The sequence below is a fragment of the Arvicola amphibius genome, chromosome 4, assembly GCF_903992535.2.
Source record: "Arvicola amphibius chromosome 4, mArvAmp1.2, whole genome shotgun sequence".
NCBI lineage: Eukaryota > Metazoa > Chordata > Mammalia > Rodentia > Cricetidae > Arvicola > Arvicola amphibius.
Window position 1 is genome coordinate 38,005,559 of NC_052050.1, and position 20,456 is coordinate 38,026,014.

The 20,456-nt window shown below is 44.9% G+C and overlaps 1 protein-coding gene across 2 annotated transcripts; it reads right to left on the reverse strand.

Moving 5' to 3' along the window:
• Window positions 1–3,239: 3,239 nt before the first annotated feature.
• On the reverse strand, window positions 3,240–20,001 carry LOC119812346 (schlafen family member 12-like). 2 transcript variants are annotated; one of them, XM_038326944.1, is made up of 5 exons: window positions 19,979–20,001; window positions 8,856–9,033; window positions 6,561–7,627; window positions 4,914–5,030; window positions 3,240–3,997 (listed from the first exon to the last, which is right to left on the reverse strand). In XM_038326944.1, exons 2-5 carry the CDS (start codon window positions 8,984–8,986, stop codon window positions 3,468–3,470), a joined length of 1,845 nt encoding a protein of 614 aa, XP_038182872.1. In that variant the 5' UTR covers window positions 8,987–9,033; window positions 19,979–20,001; the 3' UTR covers window positions 3,240–3,467. The 2 variants fall into 2 exon arrangements, with proteins under 2 accessions (XP_038182872.1, XP_038182871.1); XM_038326943.1 differs by lacking the exon at window positions 19,979–20,001 and adding an exon at window positions 14,842–14,995.
• Window positions 20,002–20,456: the final 455 nt, after the last annotated feature.

Genomic DNA, 20,456 nt, shown 5'->3' on the forward strand with positions numbered 1-20,456 from the left:
TGTTGACCGTGTCCTTTGTTTTACAGTAGGTTCTCAGTTTCAGGAGGTCCCATTTATTAGTATCCCACTGTTTCTCTCAGTGTCTGTGCTGCTGGGGTTTTATTTAGGAAGGGGTCTCCTGTGCCAATGCATTCAAGTGTACTTCCCACTTTCTCTTCTTTGAGGTTCAGTGTGGCTGGCTTTATGTTGAGGTCTTTGATTCATTGGACTTGAGTTTTGTGCATGATGATAGATATGGATCTATTTTCATTCTTCTACATGTTGATATCCAGTTACGCCAGCACCATTTGTTGAATATGCTTTCTTTTTTCCATTTTATATTGTTTCCTTCCCTGTCAAAGATCGATGTTTGTAGGTGTATGGATGAATATGTGTCTTTTATTTGGTTCCGTTGGTCCTCCTGTCTGTTTCTATGCCAATACCAGGCTGATTTCAGCATCGTTATTTTCATTGCAAGTAGGCAGCATTGCAGACACCTCAGAAGTTAAATTTACAATTTGCATCAGACCTGGGACTCTAGCAACCATAAACAACCCCTGATTTCTTTTAGGAAAATGGTCAAATTTAAGTAGATTTAATACATTATGTACCAGTTAGTTGGAGGTCTTCCTTATATTCAACTTAAAATGAATTATTTTTCTTTTTAAGAAATAGAATTTCAGGGCTTCAGATAAGTTCAAGGTCAAAATCAATTTAGAGAAATAGCTTAGGAAGACCAAAATAGGTTTACTTATTTTGACACTAGGTGTATGAGTGTTTGCTGCTTGTATATGACCACACCCATGCCTTAGTCTCTCTCAAGACGGAAGAATATAATGGGTCCCCGGAACTGGAGGTAGAGATGGTTGTGAGCTACCATGTGGGTGCTGGGACTAGAACTCAGTTTCTCTGAAAGAGAAGCAGTGCTTTTCACTGCTGAGACATCGCTATAGACCCTAACATGGACCCTTTAAAAATTAACAGTGCAGGGCTGGAGAGATGGCTCAGAGGTTAAGAGCACTGACTATTCTTCCAGAGGTCCTGAGTTCAATTCCCAGCAACCACATGGTGGCTCACAGCCATCTGTAATGAGATCTGGTGCCCTTTTCTAGTCTGTGGACCCACATGCAGACCGAACACTAAATACATAATAAATAAATAAATCTTTTAAAAAAATTAACAGTGCATAAACGTATTTGTGTGTAGATGTGGGGTGGGTGGCCATGCACCACAGCCCATGTGGGGGTCAGAGGACAAGTTACAGGAGTCAGTCTTCTCTTTCCAGCACTGATCCCTGGGACTGGAGCTCAGCTCCTCAGGCGACATAGCAGAGACCTTCGCCCACTGGGCCGTCTCACCGTCCCCACACTTCATTCATCCGTTGATGGTTTTCTAATTTGCCTGACATCCTGACCCTTCAGTCAAGCAGTCAGCGCTGCTACTCCACCACCCTTTCCCAGCCCACCTCTCCTCCCCACACCATTACAGCCTCCTCTACGCGCTTTCCTGCTTTCTAGATTCCTAGATTAACCAGCTCCCATCCAGTCCCTCAGAGGCTGTCATTAAATAGATAGCTAATTCTCTGCTAATGAACCTCCCATAAGTCCCCACAACCTTGATAGTACATCAGTCTCCAAGGTCAACCGTGTTGTCCCTTGACCTACTCTCATGAATTGACCTTGATCTTGCCTCCTTTTCCAAGTGTCTCTAATGCACCTCAGACCCAGGGCTGTTTGTGGGTGGTGGCCGAGTGGAAGGGTGCCCTCTAGACCAGTTACTTGAACAGGCTGTCTCAAGGGCAGTGTTCAGGCTGTGATGCTAGCATGTCCTCTCACTTACTTGGTCTTCAAAGCTCTGAGCCACAGTTCTGAAAACCACAACCCCAAGTAATCAAAACATCTAAAACATCAGGTTAGAAATACTATTTTGGAAAAATAATAAGAGTTATTAAAAAAGGCATTGGTGATAGTCTTCAAATGATTATTTATTTTAGAAACATAAAAATGGCAGAACATTTTGATGGCATCCAAATTTTGATAAGTATAACTTCCCAGATATAACAATGAAGATTCATCAAAGAAAGATGCATGCAGAATTGTATTTAGAAACACACAGATATAAGAGAATATTAGATGACAGATAAATTAGATTTTAAAAATAAATTGAGTTGATTAAGAAATACATGAAAACAGAAAGCACGACTTAGAATGACTGGCATCTCTGAGCGTCCAGCCCGTAGCCCTGTCATACAAATTCTCATCATGGTCAACCTGCCTTTTGATGAGCACCATCAAAAGTCACAACAGGTACCACTGCATATATAATCACCCCTAGGGGCCAAATGTTGAGAAATTGTATCCTTCACAAATGAAGATGTACAGCAAGGACATCACTTCCTTTATGAAGGAAACACCAACATTTCAAATGCACAATACTCGCATATAAACTCAATGCTGTAAACACCTCCACAGGTGTTATTGTACAGCACAGACCCATACTACAATTCGAATATAAAACATATGTACTTCGAACCATAAAAAACAATATCAGTTTCTTAAAACCATATCATCAAAACTTCAAAAGGGAACAATGTTATAAATAAAGAGAAATGAGGCACATGCTATAGTCCCATAGAGAGTACTAGCATGTCCTAATTCCTGACACTTGTTGGCCTTTTGAAGCCTTACATCAACAGATACACTGTTTTCTTAAGACGCAATATACAATTGTATTTCTTTTCTACACATCTTTGAGCTTTTTGGAAACCTCCCGTATTTACTATTTGCTGCTGTGAGCTGTGTTCATTTACTTTCTGCAAACCCTGCGCCTTGCCTCTGGGATTTGGGACATGTGGAAAGTTCTTCCTAGGGTTGTCACATACAATCACCAATTCAACAGCAACAGCACACACAGCTGAGCAGCAGCACTGACCAAATGTTGCCTTACAATGCTTTCTTCATCATTGTCTTCACAAGCTTCTCTAGGGAGAGTGTCTCCCATGATTAGAGTCCCCATGCATTTCCTCAGCAAGAAGGATGGCTGTGCAGATTGGGACAATTTCTGGCCTTTTAATTATTTTCTTATGTATTTATTTTGAGGCACGGTCTTTGTTCACACCCACGGCAGTCCTGAAAAACTCCGTGTAGACTAAGATGACCAGCCTCATTCTAAGAACTGGAATGAAAAGCAGGAGGCACATCCCTTGGCTTAGGGATGCATTTTTAAAGCACTGCTTTACCATTGTCTTCTTCAAGGGCCAATCCCTTTCCCAGAATTTCATTTCTATTTTTGTTAAGTTATCCAAAAACATATTTTCCATTTTTTAACAGAATGAAAGAATATTATCACCTACAAAACGTGAACTATCATGGCACCAAAGTCCATTTTCTATGACAGGCAGTTTCAAACATGAGTTAGGACAATCCTCGAAAAGTAAAGTACGTAAATCTATGTGTTTACAATTTCATAGGCAAACTGATCACTACAGTTTAACCTTGGTACACTAGTCCTAAGACTTTAACAAGAGCTTTCTCTAAGTCCCTTACTGTCTTGGTTGTCAGATAAGAATACTCTCTGGGGTAACTTATTACCGAGCTTGAATCATATAGAGACTCTGCCCTATGGCCCAAGTACGTTATCTTTATCGCAATACCTATTTTCTCAGTGAAACGGCCAAGATTGACCAGATTCTGCTTTAAAGTTAGTGCAGTTTGTTTACAATCGTTCTTTAACTTAGCACCCAGAACCCTCAGAACAGAGCTGTCGCCTTCCAGCTCCCTCTCTCCCCAGACAAAGCTATGCAGGGTCAGGAGACTGTCCTGGGAAATATGAAGCACATCCAAGATGACTTCCTGCTTCTTCTGCAAGCCCAGACTTAAAGCCAAACTCGTAGAGATGATCAGCGTTCCTTGACGAAGTGAGCCCAGCTCTGTACGAAGTAATTGCTCATATCGTTCATGCTCTGAGCACAGCTCCATGCGGAGGCCTTCTGGAGAGCATGTCACCTTTCTAGACAGCACTAGAAAAATAAATAAACATACCAAATTATAAAACAAAAATGTCATGAATGTCCTATGTGAGCTATGACCAAGCAGCTGGTAAGTCCCACACTTTGCATCACAACCCAGAAGGTGAACACACAAGACACCAAACAATAATTCAAGAACAGAGGGGCAGCAGCGCAAGGGGGACTTAGACACTCAGACTCTGCAAAGAGAGAGCTTTGGAAGCGGCTGAACACTCACATTCCCGCCTTTTCCATAACATGGTGCATCAGGAGCCTGCTCTGGTACTCAGTGAATGAGAAGAGTCAGGGGAGCAAAGACAGACCTAGTGCTGAAGGCAGGAAAGTCAGGCATCAGGAAGCACCAAAGAGGAGATGAGACAGGAGGAGAGCAAGGAGCCACAGGATGGCTCCAAAGAGCAGAGGAGGGAGCAGGGCACATTCCCAGAGCTCCAGGGATGGGGAGAGGATGGATGCCTCAGAGGAGAACAAAAGGTAGGCTAGACTTCCATGTGAGCACAGACTGGCGATCACCGCCATAGGGTAAATCCATAGTTCTTGAAAACCTGTTTTCAAGTACAGGAGTTTGAAGGGACACTGTCACCTTCTACCTGTCAGGTTGACATGGGAGAGGAAGTTCATTTTGTCTGTCCTCCTATGTCAGAATGTTAAATGTAGCCAGATGCTATCTATAGTTGTGTGTGTGTGTCTATGTGTGTGGTGTGTGTGTGTGTGTTCTGGTGCCGGCAGGGTGATATGGGGTGGTTAATGTTTGAGACAAAGTTATTCTAGGGACCTGAAAGGGACCTGACAGCAAATATCAATTCCAGTGCAGAAAGCCTGGAGACAGATTTCAGCACAGAGACCTGCTGACGCAAGGAGGCCTGAACACAGTCACAGCCACCAACCTAGGAAGCCACAGTGACACTACCTGGAAGGTGGGCACTCTGTTGCTGGGCTTCTGGAATGTCAGTAGCAAAGCAGCTACAGGGACACGGTGGAGGGCTGCTTGATTGAAGGGTCTGCTTATATTTTTGCTTGAAGAAACCTGAGAAGACAGAAAAAGTAATTTTAAATTTCTCACAGGTCATACTGTTCACTAACTAGTGCAATGTGTTTTAACAGTCCAAGTTGAACTGTGTTTTCCTAAGAGAAAATAGGGTTAGATATTGAGGTTAGATTTTGAGGTCAAATGCAATTTGCAAAATTAAGTTTTGATGATAGTGAAGTTCTCAACAGTACACTTACAGAAAAGATAACTGCAAAAAGCACACTAATAGTTCCTGAATGTATGTGTTAACAACCAAGTGGGTCTGTTTTACTTTGTACTAAGTGAAATTTAGACAGATATCCCATAGACCATGCTGGTGCAAACCCACAATGTGGACCTTGGGCCGCAAGTGCCCCACCACGCCCAGTTTATGAGTTTACAAACCAGAGCGATTGAAGCCAGGGCTTCACGGATGCTAGGCAACCACTCTATCACCTCAGATATGTCCCCAGGTTTGGTTTATTTTTAAAGCTGGGAAAGGAGTGGGTTTGTGCAGTGATGGGGAAGCTCACACTGTGAGACTGCAGAAGTTTCCCGTGCTCATGTCAGCTGGGCATTCCCAGTCTAAGGGAGTTAAAAGGCCAGCATTTTTTCCTTCTGAGAAAAACTCAGGGTTCTATTTTGTATACAAATGTGAGAGGAGGAAGTTTTAAGGCAGAGGCACAAATGGCAATAAAGAGGCAAAAACAAACAAAAACAAAACGAAGGAGCAGATTAGATGGTGGGGTTTGTGAACTGAACACGGGTTACCATAGGACCCGGGGTAATGGAGACGATCCATGGTGGGCGAGCACATCAAAATGCCCAAACGAAGAGACATTCCCTTTTCATTACTTGGTTTTCTAATGCATTTGTCACTGTTAGTGAAGGATGAGGGACACAGAAAGTTGACCTTGAGAAATGGGATCAGTGCAGTGGGAGCCTGGGGTGAGCTACGGGAGCCTTCACAGTAGGAGGGATTTGGACAGACAAGCTGGTTATAGGCTGAAAGAGGAAAGGAGAACTCAATAGGCAACTCTGGGTGGGTGTGCAGAAATTCAGGAAGCAGATAGGATAGTGTCCATGAGAGGCTCTGCTGATTAACTTTCTGATGAAAACGGACACTCCAGTGAGGCTAGGACTGGAGAAACTTTCAGGATTCTGTTGCAAAGAGTTGAGCTGTGTTTTGCCCACGGCCTGAGTCTTGGCAGGGATTTCAGCTTAACCCACTGTGGGAGTTGACAAGACCCTTGAAGGGAATTATGAGGCCTGGCTCCCTTACTCTTCCTGATTCATCCTGGCCACTGGAAAAGCAGGCTGTGTCACACTTGATCATTGTGAAGGAAATAGCTCATAGCCTTACTGAAAGCAGCTAACATCCTTTCCGTAGGGAATCTAAGTGGGCAGAGGAAACAGGAGGTTGTGAGCTCTGAATAGTATCTAGTAGAGAACAGTAAATGAGGAGTTTGATGTTGCCCAGGCCCCAGATAGCAATCTTCCAACCCCCTGAGCCAATTAGAAAGTGATTGTTAATCCCCCTTCTCCAACCTGGTCTGCCATCCATCAGGCTCTTGACCCATTCCTCTGAGGTAAACGTCTTCACACAGCTGCCTTCCACGTGCCAGGACTCGGGCGCTTCAGTGAACACAGCACAGCAGAATCTCTCCACTCTGAGTGCACACACATATGAGCACACAGCTCCCTGTCTGAGGACTGGGATGAATTTGCATGTGTACTTTATCTTCTCCTGCTTCTCACAGAAGTGAATGACAGGCAACTCTCGGATGCATGTCTCTATTGCACTCTCTAGATTCTGAAGATCACTCTTCTCTGCTTTAAAACCAATTACTTGCTGGTTTTCTCCATCTAAACCAATGAACAAATATCCCCCATCAGTGTTTGCGAATGCAGACACAGTTTTAGGGAGAATCTCTAAAATCATTTCTTCAGTCTTTTCTTTAGGGGACATTTTAACTTCTGCATTACTGGATTTAGTGAAAGAGAATGTCTCCTTGTAGGTCAACTTTTCTCTGTTAAAAAATGTGTGTAGACCTCCGTGCTGTAACTCATCAGAGTCACATGATCCAGACAAGTTCTGTCTTGAACGTGATCTCCCTGCAGAGTCTTTCTTGGCTTTGAGGATCTGCACTGCAACAGGACCTTTCAGTTCTTCTGAAGTTGAGAAGTTTCTCACGTAAAAGTTGGTTTTCAAGGTGAGGACACACTGACCAAAGACATCCGTGATCCATGGTTTCACAAAAATTAAAAAGTACCCTTTGTTCTGCATGCAGGATAGGTATTTATGAGTAAATGGAAGAATTTCATGAAAACATTTTTCCAAATCCAGTCCTATTCCATCTCTGTTGAAGCTGTAATTTGAATTCTTAATGCGAGCCTTGACCACCCCCCCTCCAGAATTCAGCAGAGCGCACACAGCCTGTGAGGTACTGTGGGCCTCTCTCCTTCTCAGTTGTGGATCATTCATTGTCTTCCGATTCTTCTCTCCCAGTGTGATTACTCCTACAGACAGAACCAGTTCAGCGTAGTCCGTCTCCTGGTCAACACTGACTCTCTTTTTCTGAGCGTTTGCTCTCTTTTCCAGAGGAAATCCTTTCCTGTAAAACAGACGCAGCCATTAGAGCAGGAGCCAACCGGTGGGAGCCAGCTCTGCTTTACAGAGCACAGCGCAGCCACCTGAGCTGCTCTGGGTGCGTCAGTGTGAAGGTCGGACCTGATGTTTTGTTTAGGGGTTGTTTGACAAATTCTGAACTGACTACAGTAACTTGTGAACTTGGTAAATTTTCTTGTCTTTTTAAAAAAATATTCATTTATTTATTTATTATGTATACAATATTGTGTCTGTGTGTATGCCTGAAGGCCAGAAGAGGGCACCTCATTACAGATGGTTGTGAGCCACCATGTGGTTGCTGGGAATTGAACTCAGGACCTTTGGGAGAGCAGGCAATGCTCTTAACCGCTGAGCCATCTCTCCAGCCCCCAAACTTCTCTTCTAGTTTTAAACTAATAAACTTCTTTGTGTATATTTATCATTCATGGCCGTGTTATATAAGGGACATTTAGAAATTTTAGTCTATTTTACTACTTTATGCATATGTGTTATTGGCCTGCATGTATGTATGTGTACCACAGATGTGCCTGGTGCCCATGGAGGTCAGGAAAGTGTGTTGCATTCCTCAGGATTGAAGTTGGTGGTTGTGAGCCCCCATATGAGTGCTGGGAATCTGCCCCGTGTCCTCTGTAAGAACAAGTGCTCTTAAGCATTGAGCCAGCTCTCCAGCCCCAAGGTGAATGCTGCACACTGAGAATATTCTCCTGTCTGACCTTTCTTTGATGTCCCCTATGCCCACTTAAATAATTTCACATCTTCTTTCAAGTCTTATACACACTCATGATTTTATGGATGTATAATCTATAATCTCTAGGAAACACAACTGAGAGGAGATGTCTGAGATGTGTCTCTCTAGGACTGGTTTGATTCACTGAGTGTGAGCATGTCCCATGGTCCATTCCCCACAGTGGTTGGGATGACACTCAGGGCTTTGCATTTGTGAGGTGAGCATTCTCCATGGGCCACACCACAGCCCTTCCTTCCTTTAATGCAGGCGTTCCCCACTCTCCATCTCCCTCCTGGTGTGATTTCTAGGCTCTGGGGTCTTGATTTTTTCTTTTCATTGTCTCGGGACTTTTGTTTCTAATCCTGTGAAGTCTTTGTGCCATTGTTTAGGAGTGCTCTGTTCTGTCCTAGGACTCTGAGCTTCTGACTTTCCTTCTGGGCTGCTTCCTAGTTTCTTCCCACCATGACAAATCAGTTAGTACACATACCTTGAGTCTTTCAAATGTCCTGAGCTGGCAGGCAGTCTTCTCTGGAGACCATTTCCTGAGAGTTGACCAGAGGCCTCTGTGAGTGTCTGTGGATTCACACCTTTCACTGACATTGGGCTGTTTGCAGGCATTGTTTCTTTCAATAACTTCTCAAATGCTTTTTGACACTTTCTGCTTTCTGGGGACAAAAACTGTGTCAGGCATTGTGATAGTAATCCACATAATACTGGGCTCTGGGTTTTTTGTTTGTTTATTTGTCTGTTTCCAGTTCCTCATGTAGGTTATTTGATCACATTGTAAACCCCAAAACTGCATTACTTACTGGAAAAACCTGTTTCTCATTGTGATGTGACACAACCCTAGCACACACCTTTAATCCAAGAGTTTTCTGCTTGAATCTTGTAAACAGGAATAAATAAAATCAACCATAGTTCAAGAGGTGGAGCAAGCAACCCGTTGATAAGGAAAAAATCCATAGATAGTAAGAGGGAGTCCAGAGGATGAAAGAAGAGAGAGAGATGCACAGAAAGTAGAAGGGAGGGACATTCATTTGGAGGAGTTGTAATTGATAGTATAGCAAACTCCTTTTTTGAGATGTTGATAGAAGAGGAAGCAGTTGGGTGCTTCCTCTGCCTCTCTAAGCTAGTAGACTTTCACCCCAGCATCTGACTCCCAAGTCTGTATCAGTAAAATTGAATGATTAGTTAAAAGCAGCAGTTCCTTTTGATGTCCCCTGACTTAGTGGTTTTATTGTTTTTTTCTTCAGTTTACAGGTTTGTTTTTCTGTCTACTCAGTCTGGTATTGGGCATTTCCAAATATTTTAAAAAATTCAATTAGTGTAGTCTTGAAAACTGTTTGGTTCCTTCATCATTCATTTAATTAGTGACTTTATATTCTAAAGTGGCCATCCTGGTCTCCGTCTTTCCTTGGAGTAGTTCTCAGAATCCCAGCCAGGGCAACTCCACTGAGCAATGGAGCTTCTCTTCCCTGCTCTACGTGACAGACGACAGGAGCACACAATGTCCTTCCATACCAGGACAGTATTCCTGATGTCAGCAGAATCCAACAGGGCTGGATACATGGCTTAGTGGTTTAGAGCACTGACTGCTCTTCCAGAGGACCCATGTTCAATTCCCACCATGCACAGATGATGTGGGATTCCCCTCTGTATGTTGTGAAGACTTTTTTTTTATTACCATTGGTTAATTTAAAAAAAAAAACTGCTTTGGACCTATGGCAGGGCAGGAGGGAGCAAGGCTGGAATTCCAAGCAGAGAGAGAGGAGAAAAGAAGGGAAAGTCAGGGAGATGCCATGTAGCTGTCAAAGGAGATAGATGTCAGAGCTTTATCCGGTAAGCCACAGCCTTGTGCCAATACACAGAATAATAGTAATGGGTTGCTTTAAGATGTAAGAGTTAGTTAATAAGAAGCCCAAGCTAACAGGCCAAGCAGTGTTTTAATTAATATAGTTTCTGTGTGATTATTTTGGGTCAGAGCGGCTGGGAAATGAACTGAGCAGTCTCAGCCTACACACATGGTACCTCATATATGTGGTGCAAACAAGTGCATGCAGGCAAAACACCAATACATACAAAAAATAGTTTAAGAGTTGTTTTAAACACAACTTTTCCTTGATGATTATCTACTTGAATTACTACTACACTCAACCTTGGCCTGAAGAGCTTCCCTCTGCAGTGGTCAGTGGTTAATACAGAGACTCATCGCTGTTCAAATGCTGGGAAGAATTGGCTCCTGAGTTCCCTTCCTTAAATGTAACAAAAATATGGCCCACCCTGTCAAGCTCGGGGACCAGTGCAGAAAACAGCACATGAAGAATGTCGGGGCTGAGAGCTGGAGGCTGGAGAAATGGGTCGTGTTGTAGAGAACTTGCTGTTCTTCTAGAGGACTCAGGTTTGCCACACTGCACCGAGTGGCAGTGCCCTACCATCTGCAGCCCCAGGGTCTGGGATAACGATCCTCTCCTGACCTCTGTGGGCACCAAGCACACACACACACACACACACACAAACACAACGATAAATAAATCCATTAAGATATTGTAAAAGCAAGGGGGTGGGGTGGAATATGGAGACGTGCTGTCTTCTGGACCTGACGAGGACTTTGTACTCATGAACTCCCCATACTGTCAGTGCAGGCACCAGACCAAGCCAACAAAGCCACACCGTGTCCAGCAGGTAGCACTCACTGGACTCAGGGGGTCACAGCTGATTAATTAATAAGAGAGAGAAGATAAGGCAGGAAAGTGTTAGCAATGGAGAAAGGGAGGGAAGGTGCATATGATCAGGATACATTGTTACACACATGAAATTATCCAAGAATAAAGAAAAGATGTTCTATTAAAGACAATAAAATAAAAAACCACAGCAGTTACTCTCCTGGGTATATGACCTAAAGAATCTAAGTCTCTAAGTCATCATTTAGTTACACACACACACACACACACACACACACACACACACGTGTGTGTGTCACCTTCCTCTGCACAGCAGCCGAGCTGCTGAATCAAAGAGCCTGTCAGCAGGTGAGTGCATGAGGAACACATGGCCGGCGGTGCACAACCCAGCCAACTACATCCTCACTCTGTACTGAGGGTTTATTCAGCCATAGGGATGAATGAAGTGCATCGTTGCAGGAAAACGGATGGAGCTGAGGAGTGTGATAAGTGAAGTGATACAGGAAGACAGACATCGCGTGTTTACTCTCACACGCAGAATAAAGCCTCTAAAAGGTTTTAAAGTACAAGGGCGGGAAGAGGAGCAGGAGGGGAGAGGGAGAAGAGAGAGTAAAGAGGGGTTCCCATGACCAAAGGACATCTCGTGGGTGACACTGTCAGATTGAAGCCCCTTATTCAGTAAAACGAATACCAATCAATAAGAGAGATGCTCCTGTGAAGGGAAAACATCACCACCACCAACAAATCAATTTTCTCAGCCTAACTTTCAGTCTGAGGTGTTTAGAACTGCAGCTGCTTTGCTGTACTGACACTAGGGGGCACTCTCACACAAAATGACAGCAAAGGCAGCCTTGGGCAAGGGGAGCTGCAGAGATGTGGGGGATAAGGTGGGGCATTTCAGTGTCTTGGCCAATGGCAAATAAATGCAACTCTCCAAGCCTGTCCCTGTTGTGGGCTAACCCCCACTGAGCTCATCTGACTTCAGGGAACCGAGTTTGCCTGAGTCACTTGTGCTGGCATGGCAAACAAATGCAACTCTCCAAGCCTGTCCCTGTTGTGGGCTAACCCCCACTGAGCTCATCTGACTTCAGGGAACCGAGTTTGCTTGAGTCACTTGTGCTGGCATGGCAAATAAATGCAACTCTCCAAGCCTGTCCCTGTTGTGGGCTAACCTCCACTGAGCTCATCTGACTTCAGGGAACCGAGTTTGCCTGAGTCACTTGTGCTGTCCTTGGAGCTCGGTGTGGATGCTCAGGATTCTTTTATGCCATGTAGATTTTTAGCTCTCTGAACATGTTTGAGTGTGCTTTGTGTGTGTATGATAGCTTAAATTTTTTGAATGTTTTTTCCCGTTGTGTTTGTCTGTGAATCACTAATGTCCCTGGTATCTTTGGCAGTCAGAAGATGACATTAGGACATCTGACTTGGAGTTACAAATGGTTGTGAGCTGCCCTTTGGGTGCTAGGAACAGGTCTTCTCGAAGAGCAGCCAGTGCTCTGAATTGCTGAACCGTCTATCCTTGTCAGTCTTTCTCCATCCTTCCTTTCTTCTTTCACTAACATAAATGCCGTGTATTCGGAGTGCAGAATACCCATATGAGATATGTACATATTATGGGATGGTTAAATTAAGTTAATTAACCTGTGGATTGTTTGATACAAATATGATAAAACTGTCAGTTTTGTGTGAAGAACACTAAGCACCTACTTCTAGAGTTAGGTCTGGTGGTGCATCCTATAATCCCGCTCCCCAGGAGGCTGAGGCAGAAACTGCACAACTTCAAAGTCAAGCTTGGAATGCAGAGCGAGTTCAAGGTCAGCCTGAGTAACTTTAGCGAAACTCCCTCTCCAAATGAAAAGTGGTCAGAGGACTGGAGATAGGGCTCAAAAGCAGAGCAGTAGCCCAGCATGTCCTCGGCCCTGCCTTCAACCCTCTGCACCACAAATACGACGTCTAATTTTGGTAGCTTTCCAGGTAGAACAAACTACCGTTTGCTGTAGGCACCCTGTTCTGCACTGCTCCTCTTACGTAACAGACGGTTGCTAGCCTTTCAGCGTGCGAGCCCATTCCCTGCTCACTGCCACCCTAACTTCTCCTGTCATCTCAGTTTCTTTAGATTCCTTATGTAAGTGAATTCATACAGGATTCCCCCTTCAGTGCCTGGCTTATTATACTATTATACTATATATTATTGTCATTCAGGTTCTTCCATGTGCTCACAAGTGACTATATTTCCCTCCTTTTAAGGCTCCATATCAGTCCGCTGTACGTGTACTACATATTCTGTGCTTCTCATCCATCCATGATTTCATATTTTGACTTTTTCAAAACATGCAGCAACAGCCAGGGACTTGCAGCTGTCTCTCTGCCATAATGATCTCATTTCCCCGGACAAACCTAGTGGTGTCTCTCACTAGTTGACCTGCCACTGTGTTCTCCAAGTTATCCATTCTAATTCATACCCTCACCCACGCTGTGCTGGGATCTCTTTACTCCACATCTGTGACAACATTTCTCTTTCATCTTTCTGGTAACCGTCACTGCAGAATCAGGAGCTGGAGACACAGGCTCCATAGGTAAGAGCACCTGCTGCTCTTGCAGAAGACTCAAGTTCCATACATGCACATAAAATAAATTAGTCTTACAAAAAGTCAGGATGCTGAAGGATAGCTCAGCAGTTAAAGCACTGGCTGCTCCCCCAGAGGTTCTGGTTCAGTTCCTAGCACCCACGTGGTGACTCACAGCCTTCTGTAACTCCAGTTCCAGGGAATCTGTCACCCTCTTTATCTCTACAAAGCAACAGGCACACAAATGGTGTACATACATAATGAAGACAATAATAATAATAATTAGTATCAAATGATAATTATAATTATAAAATAAAAACCATTATAATTATAATATAAATATAATAATAATAATTAAAATAAATTACCCAGTATTGTGACAAGAATAAATCATATTTCACTTTCTTCTTGTACCTCCTCAAAGATTATGACTTTAAATTTTTGTCAAGTGTCTCTTTGGCATTCGTGAATCTGCGTTGAATGTTTCCCCTAGCCTCTATCCAGCTGTGGACTCCTGAATGGATGGGGTCCTGGGGCTTCTCCTCTTTCAGCACCCCAGCTGTGGGGTCTGAAACTTATCTTTTTAGCCCATTTTTAGCTGAAGTGTATCTTTAGTGTGAGTTCCAATTTCATTCTTCTCTGTGTAGAGATCTTTCCTCTGTTTCTGGTTGTAGGGTTAGTTCTCTAAGAGGATGGAGCATCAATAAGGGACTCTGGAGGGAACTGGGGTTCAGGGTGTCTAGTCAACTCTTTTTGGAAGTAAAGAGGGTGACATTCAGATGTTCTTACTTTCCCACAAATGCAGGATGGTAGGAAAGCAGAAAAAGGGTGGCCAGGAGAGGAAGGACCTGCTTTCTGTGGAACAGAAGCAAACACGCAAGCCTAGACCACGCTGTCTCTTTCTCTCCTGGGTTGGCACTTGCATTTCCCTTCAAAAAGCAAAGTTCCCATCTTCTGAATTACAAAGTTCCATAGGGGCTGATTTCTTTCTGGCTCTAGAGCGTTGCTCCTTCCCTTCCTGGAACCATGTTTCCAACAGGGTCAGGTCTCCAGGAGAATAGGGAACCCTCAAGAGACTCTAGAGTCACACAAGCCTGCCACACACAGCCCTCATGACCTCCCTATTCCTGCCTCACTAGTCAGTCACAGAACGAGCATAATGGGTTCGCTCCCAGCAACTTAAAGCCTCCCCGCCTCCCCAAGAGAGGAAGACATTTGCTCTTACCTCAGCTCCGGTGACTCTGTGCTTTGACAGAAGAGTCTATGAAGATGCCAAGGACTCGAGATTCCTACAAGGAAACCAGGTTGGGTTTACCTGAGAGGGATGGGTTGTGCTGGTGACTCCCCCAGTCCACATCCCCCATGGGTCAGTAAGTTGACAGGCCCTGACACTGGGTGGGAAAAGGAAGAGAAAGACAGTGGGGTCAAGGATGCTGCAATGGACCTGGTTCACTTACTCAATGTCCTGGGAGCTGAGTTCCTTGAAGCCAGAGCAGTGACAGGCTTCCAGTTGTTTCTCTTATCCAGAGAGGCAGGTGGCTAAAAACCTCCTCTGATAAACTCTTAGACGGCAACTGACTAATATATAGCCAAGGTGTGATTGCTTGATGCCCTGTAGTGCACTTGTTTTATGTATTAAACTGTGCTGTACTCTGGGACTTTGAGCATTGTGTCACTCCAGGAAGTATGATGGGGAACTTTCAAGCCCTGTGTAATTCTCATACAAATGGATGAAAACAAGAACAAGAACAAACAAAATGCAAACAAACGTGAAAGTGTGCAGAGAACACAGGGACCAGATGGAAGGAGAAGGGCAAAGGGAGAGTAGAGGTTCAGGGGAATTTGTTCCTATATAGTAAATACTGGCATGAAAAAAATTCTAATTTAATTTAGAAAAGAAATGAACTGTTTGTGGTCTCTTAGCAGGAGCGCCAGCCTTCCATCTTTAGCAGCCATCCCAGAGCAGCCTAAGCCCCAGAGCCACAAAGGGCAGGTGCGGGAGGGCTGGGAGGAAGAGAGCAGTGAGTGTCCTGGGGAGAAGGAAGGGGCCTGCAGAGGGCTGCTGTTAGCCCTTGGGCACCTGGCAGGAGCCTTCAGACAGAAACCTGGCCAGCCTAGGGTCCTATAACCACCATGTAACTACACAGTCTATCTGCATGCCCTATGTGCCCTTCCCCATTTAAAAGACAAGCTCCAGAAGTTCCTGTTATGGTTTTTGTCCCTGGTCCCTTTAAGAGACAAGCCACGCCCACCCCTCCCCATCTGCTGAGGCTAGCTGATCTTCAGCTTCCAGCCAGAGCTTGTTCTCTTTCCCATCTTCCTCTAGGAGAGGCAACCTTGCTTCTGCCTCTCTCCCCACTTCTCTGCTTCTCCCCTCTCCCCTTTCTTCCCACCCTCCTCTAAGTAAAACATGTCTACTTTTATGTCTGCCTACTGTGTCTATGTGCCTTTTACCCGCGGTATGTCCACACCTGCCGCGAGCTGTCTCTCCTGCTCGCCACAAGGCGGGACCAGCTCTCTTGCTTTGGACCCGCCATGACCTGCCCAAGAGGGTGACCTGCTCTGGGACCAGCAGCCATCTCTGCCTTGGGATTACAGCTGCTGCCTGGGACTTTATAGCATTTAGAAAAAGAACAACAGTTCCCTCTCCCTCCTTCCTGCTGCTCCTCTGAAGAGGCAGGCAGGTCTTTGAGCCTGTTTCTCTCTCTACTTCTCTCTCATCTGTCTCTCTGCCTCTCTCTCTGTCCCCCAACCCCAGTGCTGCTCTCTTTCCTTCCTTTGTACCTGTCCCCAGAGGTCGATCTCTCCCCTCTACTTCTGCCTTTCCTCATTTCCTTTCCCCCAATAAAAAGTCCTCTATGTGAGCTGTTACATGGTGTGTTTCTTTCTCATGCCACCTTTTAAATTGTAACATTGGTGTTGTGTGAAGCTTGGCAGACAACCCTGGCATTTCCTCCTGTCTGCTGGCAATCTGAGGCATGCCCGGAACTTGCTTCAAAAGTGGCAACCCCAGTCACCCAGCAAAAACTGCCCTTACCTCAATTACTGCCAAGACCCTCTTCAGACCATGAACAACAGGATACTGGGGAATCGACTGCCTTGAGTTGTCGCCTAGACAAAGGCAGGCTGGTCCTCCATCAAATTCCTAGTCCCTGTTGGACCTTCCGCGACCTAGCAGGCCTAGACCTAGCAGCAGAAGACTGATGTTGCCCTGAGACCTCTGCCCTCAACTAGCATGGAGGACCCTGGGGAGTAGCTGTCTAGGTAGCCAGCAAGTAAGCGCCTCTCATTTTCAGTCGCTAAACTCAAGTAAACATTACACTTCTCAGAACACTGTTGCCATTTAACAGCAGCAATCAAGGCTTCAGCTGCTTCCTCAGGTCTCTGTGTAAAATTCAGGTCACAGGCCTCACTTTCTTAGAGTTAATACTAAACCCGGACACAGTTCCCCGTGCTCCGAGACTCAAGAAAAGAGAAATCTCAAAACATATTTCAATATAACCTTTACCATTCCTTTATTTAAAGGAGCTCACTTTGCACTGAATGCCCACAGTGGTCAGTCCCCTGTGTCTCCTAGTGAATTAGATAGAAAGAGGGTATTGAAAGTGTGAAGTTTATGTGAGGGTAAGATGTGCGGATCTCAGAGTGTTTTAGGGTCTCAGAAAGAGACTTAAGGTGTGTGAATGCACGTTATGAAGGTCTGAGGACGGAAGGCTTAAGTGCCAGCGAAGAGAAAGCGACTTGAGACGTTTAAAAGGATGAAACACGTTTCTCTCTCTCGTTATGCCACTGTGATATTAAGACTGCAAAAGTTGACAGTCTTCACAGTAATCGATGGGATTCTGGTAAGCTAGTAACCTAGCACTAGTGAAGAACTACACACCATACTACCACCATGTCACCATAGCCACAAGCTCAGGACCTTAAATTCCCTTAGTTGGTTTCTAACTATAGACTTAAAAGGTCCTTTGCATTGCGGTACAAACATCTGTCCCAGTTTCCTGGACAGGAGAAAGGGCGTTCATGCTTTCGGTGAAAATCATTTCTGGTGTGAGTGTGCTGCCGTTTCTAACGCGTGTAAAACTTATCTTTTCCCAAACTCACAGAATTCTTGTAGGTTCCAGGGAGTCGACTAGGATCCACCCAAAGATGTCAGATTCACTCCAGATAAGTATGATCCCCCCCTTTCCCTGGTCTTGTGATGTCTCCTCCCTCAATTACAAGGACCTAAGGAAATTTTTTTTCTCTAAACTTAACTTTTATCTTCTGTCCTGCCAACATCTTTCCCGGTCCAAGCAGTGCCAGATGTTTCCACAGAGCGTGGACAGAAGTGAAACAGCCATGTGCACCGGGATGCCGTGGCCGGCACCCCAGCTTTCTTAGGTCCCCAAGATTTTGACACTCACAAGTCAGCAGGAAGCAGTTTCGAGGACTTGGTGCCCTCTCTTCCTGTCCCCACTTGCCATCCCTAACTCACTTTTTATAACACACAAAGGTAGGAATGTTAGCATTCAGGCACCTGCACTGTCCTTCTTCTGAGGACCTGGCAGGATGCACTCTGGCAGTACCCTGGCCAGCCGAGGGTCCTATGTTGCTATGTCACTGCATAGTCTGTGTGCATGAGCTATGTGCACAAGCTATGTGCTCCCCTTTAAGAGACAAGCTCCACTGTTCCCCTTCTCTCTCTTTCCTGCTGCTCCTCTGAAGGTGCAGGCAGGCCTTTGCCCTTCTGGCTGGCTCTCTAACTCTCCTTGCCTCTGTCTCTCCCTCTCCCTCTTTCTCTCTCTCTGCCTTTCTCTTCTCTTCCACCACTCCTGTCTCCAGAATCCACTCTCCCATCTCCTCCCCTCCACTCTTTCCCCATACCTTTCCCCCAGGGGGGAAAAAAAACCATGTGAGCTCTGTCACATGGCACCTTTCTCTCAGCTGCTGCACCAGTGCAGGCAGAGGGCACGCCCCCCCTCGCCCCCCCCCCCGCCCCCCCTCCCGCCTTTAGCCCTGCGAGAAAAGACTCCAGTGGCCCTAAGGAGTTTACAGCCTCCTACTGCTTTGCTTTCTTTGGGGCTCTTTTTAAACTCTATATGACAACACATCCATTCTTGTTTTTTCTAGCTCTTTCCCTCAGTGAGTAATCTCAGGAAAACACAAGCTTTTCGGTTTTTTTGATTTAAGGTTTTTTTTTTTTTTATTTAGGGTGGGGTATGTTTTACTAAATGTATATATTAAACAAAGATTGGGATTACCCATTCCCTTTAAACTCTATCACTTCCAGTGACCAAAGACCTCAGGTTTGAATACACTGGGACAAAATGCCCAGATTACTAGGGACTCTGTGGGGTGCATTGTTTGGTCTCTGGAGTTCAACCCCAGCCCCATTCTTCTCTCGACTCCCTGCTGGTGCAAGTGCAGCCTAGACTCTCACTGTCAGGACAGGTGGGGGCTGCCTGTGTGAGAAACTGAGCAAGTGTGCTCCAGGCCACTGCTGGGGCAGAGCTGGAAAGAGTCACCAACTCCTCACTTGCTAAATTCTTCGTAATTATATTTGAATCTGTTTCCCATCTCCAAGAGAATTTGAACAAACAACTTGTCTGAGAATTAAAAAAAAAAAAAGTCCACAGTATTGGGCTGTTGAAAGAGAAGAAGATTCCAGAAGCTCTGATTAGTGCAAGCGTCAGACACTGGCGGATGCAGGCCTAAGGCTTGAGAAGGACACAGCTCCATTTTGCCTCTGTGAGGTAATGCAGTTCCAGGCAAAAGGCTGAGGTTGGCTTCCTTTCAATTGCTCCACTTTCCAAAGTTCAGTTTCTTAGAAAACGAAAGCACAGTTCTCTGTCCCTCTCTGCCTCCGCCCTTTTAATCTCAAGAAGCAAAGGAGTCTCTTCCTGTTGGGCAATATTCATCACATTTCAGTAAGTATGCTATCATGAGCTCCGGCTTGAGACTGAAGAAACTGTATTAAAAACCACTAAATCCCTTGCAGAACAAAGGGGGGAAAGGCTTAGATGAACTCTAAACTGAAGTATAAATCTAATTAATCTCATCAATAAAAACCAGGAGTCAGATATTGGGGTAAAAACATAAGAGATCAGAGAAGCAGGGGAACAGCCAGCAGTGACTTCCTACCTCTTCCATTCCTCCGACGAAAAAGACCTAGATCCCCTCTCCACCCTGCCTTATCACTTCCTGTATCAATTTCTGCAGACAGAAATTTCCGTCCTGCCCAGTCCCACAGCCATTCAGTCCCAATTAAACACATTAGTTATAACTGGTTTGGCTTATTAGTTCAGGTTTATTAATAACTAGCTCTTATAACTTAAATTAACCCAAAATTCTTATCTATGTTTAGCCGCTTGGCTTGGTACCTGTTCTCAATGAGGCATTCTCATCTTGCTTCATCTGCGTCTGGGTGGTGACTGCATCTCTGACTTTCCTCTTCTCAGTATTCTCCTAGTCTGGCTGCCCCGCCTATACTTCCTGCCTGGCTATTGGTCAGTCACTGTTTCACTAAACCAAAATGCTGCAGGAAGGTGTACCCGCCTACTGGGGCATGGCCTCATAGACTATTTGCCCTGATGCCCAAGTGCATCCAGCCTCCTCTTCTTCTCTCTGCCCTCCCCTTGCTCCCCATTGCTCCTCAGCTTGTTTTGGATCGATTTCCATCTACCCTTCAAGCAGATTATCCTGATTTGTAAGTTTTTTCCTTAAATAAATAGCTATCTATCAGTTCTGAGCCAGTGTGAGATTTCCTTTAAGCACCCAATGTCTCTGCCCATACCAAAACGAATGACAAATCATTACAGTGTACAGAAGCATTTACCCCTTACTTCATTTTCGAAACAA